This window comes from Mastomys coucha, unplaced genomic scaffold (assembly GCF_008632895.1).
Source record: "Mastomys coucha isolate ucsf_1 unplaced genomic scaffold, UCSF_Mcou_1 pScaffold22, whole genome shotgun sequence".
NCBI lineage: Eukaryota > Metazoa > Chordata > Mammalia > Rodentia > Muridae > Mastomys > Mastomys coucha.
Genome location: NW_022196905.1, coordinates 243,979,117 through 243,987,566, shown reverse-complemented (window position 1 = coordinate 243,987,566; position 8,450 = coordinate 243,979,117). Strand labels below are relative to the sequence as shown.

Below are 8,450 nucleotides of genomic sequence, written 5' to 3'. Positions count from 1 at the left end.
TGGTGCAAATATAAATACCTTTAATGAAAACTGTGCACACTGCAGAGCTCACATGGCGGCCACTGCATGCAGTGGTGGGAGGCAAGGGCACTGTTGGCTGGCCAACCAGACTGTTTAGGCCAGAGGCCCCAGGAGGCAGGCAAGCGCCAGAGCAGCTGCGAGCAACGCAGGGGCTGGGGCTGGAGCCAGTGCAGGAGCTGTGGCCCGTAGTGTCTCCTGGTTGGTCTCTGGGCCAGCAATCCGCTCCTGAACACTTACGGGAGCACCACAGAGGATGTGCAAGTTATCCGGGTGTGGGGCACGGCGAGCTTCTTGCTGCAGTGACTCCCACACTGCAGCAGCGTCCTCTGGGCAGCCTGACAGGACCCGAGAGGCACAGGCGTGGAAGTCATTCCAGGATCTGTTACAGAATGGGGTTAGGGAAGTTAGAGCACAAAGATTTGGACTAGGAAGAGACTTGGGGCCCTGAGGTGGTAGCACAGTAGCACAGATTGGGTTGATGCCTCCCACCGACTGACCCATTGCCTCCCACCTGCTGGTACCTGCAGACAGTCTGTAGCTCGCCTCCTCGACCCATGCCATCCCCCAGGCGGATGAGACATTCAGCAAAGCCTTGGTATATAGTATCACAGCGGTTTGGGCCCTCAGAGGCCACTGCTGGGTAAGGAGTGAGTTGGGAATGGAGAATGGTTAATAGAGTGAGCTGGAGTCCATTTGTCAGGACCTTGTTTACCTGATACTGCTCTGGGGACATGACTCAGCGTGCAAGAGGTACCCCCGGGGGACTTCAGAGTAGCTGGAGATCCTTGTCTTAACTCTCAAGATAGGATTTGGACTGTAATGTACATGGAGGTGTGAGATGTGGGAACAGAAAGGGGGTGTTGGGTCCCAGAGCTTAGTTCCTTCTCTAGTTCCTGGGACTCCAGGTCAAAGACAGGGATTCAGGAGTATAGGGTCCGGAAGCATGAGGTCATGGGAGGAAGGCAGTCCTGCAGTCCTCATGAGCTTCACCTGGCACCTTCATTGCCTCGCTACAGACAAGTGTGTCTGCTGAAGCTAAGCAGGCAGGGTGGGGGTCAAAGCCAAACACTCTACGTTCAGGGATCCATGGCCTGAGTGCTACTAGGGGCCACAGACTCCCCTTGTCAGAAGAGGGGCTATTACAGAATTTAAAGGTTCTTTCCCGGCAACTGAGCTGTTTGCACAGTACTTCCCATCCTGAAGCCACTATCACACGTTCCTAGAGCCCTCACTGCTCATCTCTAACTCCTTTGCTCCCATACCCTATACCCAGTCTGGCTAGGACCTCTGAGAGGATTTGCCCAGGACGTTCACACTCACCGAGTGGCAGTAGCAGTAACAGTGCGAGGGCACAGGGCAGCCGCTGACAGCGGCGGTGCCAGTGGCAGTGGCAGTGGCAGCAGTAGCACATCATCCCTGGCTGTAAGCCTAGTGCAGGAGCTAGAGGCTTGGAGAGCTGCCTGTGGACCCAGCCCACAGAGGAAGGGATTCTGATTGGATGGGAGTTGGAGGCGGAGCATCATCCCAGCTGTCAGCCCCACCTCCCGGCATCCAGATAGGCAGAGGAGCAAGGAAGGACCCCAGAGTGCAAAACTGCCTGAAGAGGAGGCAAGTTGATGCTGAGCTGGCTCTAGGCGCTTTGCCTGAATTGGATAGGGGAGGTATGAGTAGGCAGTTTTTCAGATGAGAATGGGTGCCAGGGGACCCCAGGGTGGGTTGGTTCAGACAGACTTTCCCAAAGGGAGGAAAGAATAGTCACATCAAAGACAAACTAAAACCACACACACATACTTTCTTTTATTCCAAAAGCCTTTAATTGAATTTCTCAATGTTTTTCAAAAACAAAAAGATCCAAATTAGAGGTAAAAAGGAACATGGAAAATTCAACTCAAGTGGTGTCACGATCTTGGGTCATGCTTCAGGCATGGCAGGACCCAAGAAAGCACAATACCTGCCCTGGGCCCAGCCTAACCCTGCTGGTTACCACAATCAGTAGACCATGCCAGTGTGCTCTGCCGCTTACCTCCCTCCAAACACCAGAGATGAAGGCCTGAGCAGGAAAACAGCAGACATGGCCCTTTCTTGACCTAAACCTGCTAACTGGCCTTCAGTGTCACCCCATCCCTGTTTAAATGGCTAAGGGAGGCTAGGGGTCACAAGACCATGTAACATTAGGCTGAGTCGACGGGCAGCTTTGCCAAGTGAGTTGTGTGGATCAGACTGCAGGAACTGGAAGAGCTTCTGACGCACCTGAGCCATGACAGAGCCCATGTGGTCTCGAGTGATGGGATCGCTGTGGTCCAGATGCATCACAGCCTCTTCCAAGTAGCTGGGGATAGAGGGAAAAGGCAGGCTATAGCTGGATGCAGCAGAAAGGAGTGCCCCCTGGTGGCACTGAAGCCCAGAGGAATAATGAAAAAGAAACATTTTAAGCCTCATATGGGAATGATGGAGAATATAGGTAGAAAAATTAGGGATGCCAGTCAGGTAAGAGTGGGTGTCTGCTATCACTGTTCTCTATCCCTACCTCTAGCTCATCTCTAGTCCCCCTACCTCTAGCTCATCTCTAGTCCCTGACTGCCCCACTCACCTGAGCTTGAGGTCACTTCTAGTTCCAAGGTCAGATGCTAGCTGCTGGATTAGGGAAAGGAGAACAGGCTGGGAGAGTGGACAAGGCGGCTGCCCAAAAACCTGGGCTGGGTCCACAGTTTCACACACATACAGCACCAGGTTGAGATCAGCAGCAGTCAGCGCCTAGGAGTAGAACAAGACAGCATGCTAATCCATCCCTAATACCGGGATGGAATGCTTTCTTATCTGAGGTGTATGGCCTATGGCCAGCAGACCAAAGGTGGATTCTAAGAGTTCCTGAAGTGATGTTCAGAAACTCTGATAAGGCTGTAAGGCTACTTCAGAATATCAGATTATGGAGTTTTCCTCAGAAAAGGTGGGTTAAGGTAGAGGGAAAGTGGTCTAGCATGAAGGAGAAATAACAACCGACTGGAGAACCAAAAAGATTCAATGTGTCTGACAAACAGCCCAAAGACTACTGGGGAAGTGGGCATATGGTATGTGCACCTTGTCAGGACACATCTCTGTCAAGTGCTACTCAATTACTACAGCCTAACACTATCATACCTGCTGGAAGGCCTGATTGAGGTGGCCCTGCTGCAGTAACTGCAGGATATGGGCTTGTTGGGCCTGGCAGTCAAGGTGGGCAGAGGGGACAGGTGTGCCAGCAGCTGAACGCATAGCCTGCATGATGCTGGAAGTGACGGTAGCCTGTTGCTCCTTAAGTGCCACACTCACTTCACCCTTGACAATGCGCTGTACTTGTGCTAAGATTGATTCCTGCAAGCTGCAAAGGGAAGTGAGCCAGTGAGGTGGCCAGGAAGCCCACTCTGGCCCTTTCTAACCTGCCACCTCACCCAGAGTTCTGCCCACACACCTGCCCACAGCTACATGCAGCTGGTGTTGCACCTCAGCCCGAACACTGCTAGAAACAGTGGCTGCCATCTGCTCAGTGGCATTCTGCAGTGTGCTGACCAGGCCCCGAAGCTGGGCCAGCACAGGCTCCCTAGCTTCTTGTTCACGTGCCTTCCGGCTCTTCATGTGACTCTCCAGCTGCTGCAAATCTAAAGGGTAACAACGAGGATCATAAGAGGGGGAACAGCAGAGTACAACCACTCCCACTACTTTGGGTTTTATGACGCCACTCACATTCCTGAGTGCCCAGCCTAAAGCTGTCATTGATTTGCTGGAACATAGCCTGGCAACTCTTCTCAAAAGCTGGCAGTACCACACTCTGGAAGGCTTCTCGGTAGGCAGTCTGCATTGGTCCCTGTAACGTGTCTGCAGCTGCTCGGGCAATGGCATCTGTTAAGTTCTAAAATATGGGGGGAGGGGGGTGTGTGTTAAGTTGAAAGCCCTCCTGTCTAGCCACACTTCCCCCATCTTGGACCCTACATCACCTTGGACTTGAGTAGCTTAGAGATATTCTCTTTCATGCTGCCTTCCACAGCTGTAAGCTTGGTAGCCACGGAGTTGCTTAGTTGGCCTGCCACAGGCTCCAGACTTCTGGAGACACCTAGGAGAGGTAGGCAGATGGAACCAGAAGTTTGAAAGCACCCTATGCACCCCTGGCCCACTGGAAAGGAACCTCATGGAAACTCACATGGAGGAACTGTCTTCTTGATTTCATCCCTTATGCTGCGCTCTAGCCGCCCAGCCACAGCTGAAGACAGTGCCTGGGATAGCTGCTGTGTCAGCTGCTCCTGCAGCTGCCCGCCCCGTTGCTGCCCCTCAGCCAGTGCCCGCTCCAGCCGCCGCTCTGTGGTGGAGCTAAGGAACAGGCCTACAACGGGACCTACACCTTTCCTAGGCAAGAATGCCACGGCACCTTGCTGCCATGCTGGGCCACTACCCAAGGATACGCTCTTGCTCATGCCGCGTCTCTAGGGCACGTTCAACGTGGTCTGTGACAGTACTCTGAAGACCTTCAAGTTGGGCACAGAGACGCTGTAGCAGCTCTTCTTGGTTGTGCCATAGCTCTGCCAGCTCTCTTTGCTGCTGCCAAATTAGTGCTGGCCAGTCTTCAGGAGGCTCTGCCACCTGCCAGACGCACTGACAACTTACACAATGTGTGTCCTTTCTATCTCCACCCCCCCCAAAGAAGAAGTAGCTCAAAGTCCCTCCCACCCTTGCGGGATGGGGTCCCATGGGTAGAAAGATACTCCCTTACATACCTGGTGCTCGGTGAGCCGGGATCCCACAGCTGAATCCCTACACAGGCAGAAAAGCATTGCAGGTCATATCAGGTAGCTTAGAAGACCACCCCTGGCCCTGGTCCCAGAATCCTCCTACCCATCATCTTTCTTGCTTTTTCTCTTGAGCTTAGGTGAAGTCCGAGGGGACCCCTTGGTCTTCCAATCCTTGGCAGGCAGCCGTGGAGTAGGAATTTTGCTGCCAAAACCTCCTGAGGCACAGGCAAGGCTGGCAACCTCATCATCATGGTCACTGTGGAAGGGGAAGTGCCTGCTCACCTACTGCTCCCTATTAATTGCTCTCCTTCATTAGAGAAGCATAGAACAAGGTGGTGCTCACCTTTGCTCAGCACTCGTGTCCTGACTGTCATGTTGCTGCAGCAGGTGATAAGGTGGCCTGTGGAAAACCAGGCTTTTGTGCTTTTCCTGGAGGCCATTCCTGGGGCTAAGGGAACACACTGACTCAATAGTGGCTAATCCTAATGTATCCCCCACCACAAGCATAATTCTCCCCTTCTGAACTTCTCACCTTTCTGTCAGTGTGCTGCAGGTCTCACGAGTGATGTCAGGTGCCGTAGGCCAGACTTGACTGTCAGGGGTTGCACCTTCCTGGGTCAAGGCTGCTTCCAGTAGGGAGGGGGTACTCTGCCTATCCCCATCCCCAGGGCCTCCATCCAGAACAAGCTGAGAGCCAAGCTCAGGCCCTTGCCTGGGCCGAGGAGAGAGTAAGTGTAGCGCTGAGGCAGCTGAGGCCATGCTGTCTGGCTCAATGAGGCCCTCAGGAACAGAGGAGCCAAAGCCACGGGATAGGGCCTCAGATGCAATCTCAGGAATGTCCTGGGACAGGGCAGTGGATGCTGAGGAGATCACGTCAGGAGAACGTGTACGACTCGGGGAGGCCTGGGGTAGCCCTAATGGCTCCACTTCCTGCAAATCCAAGGCTAGTGCAGAGGCAGCAGTAGATACCTGAGAAGGGCCAAAGATAGAGGCTTAAGTGATAAGGGCTAAGGGGCACAAAATAAGGTGCTAGGATCTGTGTAGTGACAGGCCACCATGTAACAGAAAAGAAAGATGCAAGTGGAAATCAGGATCACAGTTCACAAGAGGTGGTGATAGGAGGCTGATAAGATGCCTGCCCTCCAGGGAACAAGAAAGGCTGCTCTAACCTTTGGGGAAATGTAACACTTCCAAGGCCAAGCAGGGTCAGCAGAAAAATATGTAGGAATAGAGTGCTCCAATCTTTCCCATTGCCCTCTACCTGCTGCTACCCAGTACTTTATACTCATGCAGATCCCTCCCCCCCTCCTTCTTCATTCTCTCTCTCTCTCTCTCTCTCTCTCTCTCTCTCTCTCTCTCACACACACACACACACACACACACACACACACACACACACACACCTGACCAGGTCCCTTGGAAATCAATTTGTCAGCTGGGCCTGGGAGCAGGCCCGGAAGGAGGCTTCGAGGGCTTGCCTGCAGGCTGCTGCTGCTGTTTATAGTCAGGCTGCCATCTAGCTGCAGCTTGGGGCTCAAGGTCAGCTCCTCAGGTGGCCTACTGGCAGAAAGGGAAGGCATCAGCAACTGTAATTTGTCACAGTCTGGCACTAGACCCAATTCTGATTTTTACCTTACCTGGGTAAGGAGGGGTCCACGGCTGAGGAGCTGCTCACAGCAGACACAGCTGTTAGAGAGCTACTGCTGCTGCTGCTGCTGCTGCTACTGCTACTGCTGCTGCTGCTGCTGCTGCTGCTACTAGGGGATGCAGAGATCTGGGAAGATCCAGAGAATGAGCACTAAGGTCAGCTAATGGGACATTACTAAACCTCTCTCCACTGAGGAAGGAAGTACCTGCTGCAGGGAGGCAGTGGGTGTCATGAAAGCATCAGGTGTCATCAACTTAGGCTTGGTCTCACTGCTCAGACTGAGGAAGTCTGCAGGTGCAGGCAGTTCCACAATGCGCCGGAGGTCAGGCTGGGAACCATGAGCAGCTGAAGCTAGCCCCTCAGAGCCTAGTTCAGGCCGAGACTCTCCAAATGCTGTTGGGAAAGCTGAGTCAGGTCTCAAAGCCACATCAGTGGAATCTGTCGCCCTCTTGTTTTCTTACTTACTGAAGTCCTCATGAGCAGTGTGGGTAGAGAGTGGGGCCACCACATCAGGGTTCTGCTGTGGCTGGAAGCGGATCTGCACATCTTGTAGTGCCCTAAAGAACAACAAAGGGGAGAACGGGATACTCAAAAAGGCCAGGGCCAGTAGGGTAGGGGAACCTAGACAGGACATGGCAGGTCTCCCTGACACACTCACTTAGTGTGCACACAAAAGAGCTTGATAAGCACACCAGCTGCAGATTCCAAGGCACCAGCTCCATGGGAACTCTCTGAAAGGACAGAGTGGATCATTAAGGCCTTGGCCTGCTCTGTGCAGGGACACTTTCCACATACCAACATATAACCCTGACCCCAGGGCACCTCACCAGTCCCCAGACTGTCATTCTCCTCCTCAGCAGGCAAGACCTCAGTGTGCCGTAGCCGGCAGCGACTCACAACCTGGATGCCAAAGCTCAGCACAGGGTGGGTGAGCAGGAACTCAGAGATGGAACTAAAGCAAGCACGGCCCTCATCCTGGTTCTGCAGCAGCTCCATCACATAGAGGACCTGCATGAGTAACCCACTCCTAACTCAGCTGAGGCTGTGAGGACTGTGGCTATGTCACATAGCCCTGTCCTTCCCAGCAACACCAGCTCTTTCCAGTGTACCACCTCAGAAGCCTACCTTTCGTTGCACATCACTAAGAATCAGATACTCTGCTGAGAGGTCCAAGCAGACTTTGAGGCTGGGAGGCACACTCACTGAACTGAAGATATCTGGAGAGAAGCTAGGAAGCCAAGAAGCAGACCAAATAAGACTGAGAATTCAAAGAAGCTACACCCCTGGTCTACCTTCCCATTCTAGTTTACCGAATGGTTTGCAGGCAGGTCCAGGACACTGTGCACCACATCTTCAGCTCCCGATTCTGGTCAGCGCCGGTAATGAGGAACCTCCAGAACGGGACCCTGAAAAGCAACAGGCACTGACTGGTTACCAGCTAAAAGCCCACAGAAAAACCTACCTACTTGCCTACCCACTCACTCACTCAGGATCCTGTTTCTTATGGTTATCACAGAACAGGAGGCAAGAAAGAGGCCGCCCATCGTGAGGCTTCCATTCATGCAGACACCTGCAAGCAGACAGGTGAACAGTCTGAGTGAATGAACTGTCCTTCTTTCTAAATAGGGCAGACACTAGTGTCTTTCAAATCTTGCCTTACCTTGGCTCATCCTGACCTTCAATATAGATCTGCCAGAACTTGACAAAGCCATCATGGCTTGCGGTAGCCAGGACAGTCCCATCAGGGGAGAGGGCTCCTTCACTTAGGCACTGCAAAGAATCCAAAAAGCTTTGCTTTGCCTCCTGACCAGAGGTAAGAATGAGCCCTTCCTAAATGAAGATGGTAGTCAGCTGGGTTGACCAACAGTGGCCTCACACTTCTGTGTGACTGACTATAGTGGGCAGGCACTACAGAGAAAACCAGACTTGCAGGCCGGGCGCTGGTGGTGCATCCCTTTAATCCCAGCACTTGGGAGGCAGAGGCAGGCGGATTTCCAAGTTTGAGGCCAGCCTGGTCTACA

General features: G+C 53.1%; 2 protein-coding genes across 6 annotated transcripts in view; both read right to left on the bottom strand.

Annotated features, from left to right (window-relative positions):
* Nrn1l (neuritin 1 like) lies at nucleotides 1–1,455 on the bottom strand. Of its 2 annotated transcripts, XM_031337117.1 has the most exons (3): nucleotides 1,342–1,455; nucleotides 543–654; nucleotides 1–400 (listed from the first exon to the last, which is right to left on the bottom strand). In XM_031337117.1, the coding sequence occupies exons 1-3, from the start codon at nucleotides 1,433–1,435 to the stop codon at nucleotides 115–117; spliced, it is 492 nt and encodes a 163-aa protein (XP_031192977.1). In that variant the 5' UTR covers nucleotides 1,436–1,455; the 3' UTR covers nucleotides 1–114. The 2 variants fall into 2 exon arrangements, with proteins under 2 accessions (XP_031192977.1, XP_031192976.1); XM_031337116.1 differs by lacking the exon at nucleotides 1,342–1,455 and having other exon boundaries at nucleotides 543–760.
* A 356-nt stretch (nucleotides 1,456–1,811) lies between these two features.
* Edc4 (enhancer of mRNA decapping 4) overlaps nucleotides 1,812–8,450 on the bottom strand; it is a 12,277-nt gene continuing 5,638 nt past the window's right edge. The window contains exons 8-29 of one of the 4 annotated variants that reach the window (XM_031341245.1): nucleotides 8,090–8,199; nucleotides 7,916–7,999; nucleotides 7,740–7,835; nucleotides 7,555–7,657; nucleotides 7,257–7,437; nucleotides 7,088–7,160; nucleotides 6,895–6,986; nucleotides 6,635–6,822; nucleotides 6,419–6,555; nucleotides 6,185–6,338; nucleotides 5,314–5,750; nucleotides 5,125–5,229; nucleotides 4,885–5,037; nucleotides 4,767–4,803; nucleotides 4,455–4,632; nucleotides 4,196–4,351; nucleotides 3,993–4,108; nucleotides 3,742–3,907; nucleotides 3,470–3,656; nucleotides 3,160–3,379; nucleotides 2,612–2,775; nucleotides 1,812–2,350 (exon numbers count right to left, since the gene is read on the bottom strand). In XM_031341245.1, coding sequence (XP_031197105.1) covers nucleotides 2,158–2,350; nucleotides 2,612–2,775; nucleotides 3,160–3,379; nucleotides 3,470–3,656; nucleotides 3,742–3,907; nucleotides 3,993–4,108; nucleotides 4,196–4,351; nucleotides 4,455–4,632; nucleotides 4,767–4,803; nucleotides 4,885–5,037; nucleotides 5,125–5,229; nucleotides 5,314–5,750; nucleotides 6,185–6,338; nucleotides 6,419–6,555; nucleotides 6,635–6,822; nucleotides 6,895–6,986; nucleotides 7,088–7,160; nucleotides 7,257–7,437; nucleotides 7,555–7,657; nucleotides 7,740–7,835; nucleotides 7,916–7,999; nucleotides 8,090–8,199 — 3,330 coding nt within the window. In that variant the 3' untranslated portion in view covers nucleotides 1,812–2,157. Of the gene's footprint in view, nucleotides 2,351–2,611; nucleotides 2,776–3,159; nucleotides 3,380–3,469; nucleotides 3,657–3,741; nucleotides 3,908–3,992; nucleotides 4,109–4,195; nucleotides 4,352–4,454; nucleotides 4,633–4,766; nucleotides 4,804–4,884; nucleotides 5,038–5,124; nucleotides 5,230–5,313; nucleotides 5,751–6,184; nucleotides 6,342–6,418; nucleotides 6,556–6,634; nucleotides 6,823–6,894; nucleotides 6,987–7,087; nucleotides 7,161–7,256; nucleotides 7,438–7,554; nucleotides 7,658–7,739; nucleotides 7,836–7,915; nucleotides 8,000–8,089; nucleotides 8,200–8,450 lie in introns of all 4 variants that reach the window. The other 3 variants (XM_031341244.1, XM_031341246.1, XM_031341247.1) reach the window with 3 other exon arrangements.

What these genes read in the sequence shown, in the direction of transcription:
- Nrn1l (XM_031337116.1), bottom strand. Translation starts at nt 754, where the DNA reads ATGTCCCCAGAGCAGTATCAGGTAAACAAGGTCCTGACAAATGGACTC. An exon ending in GAGCTACAGACTGTCTGCAG is followed by an intron (nt 401 to 542) that starts GTACCAGCAGGT and finishes ATTCTGTAACAG; the next exon opens with ATCCTGGAATGACTTCCACG.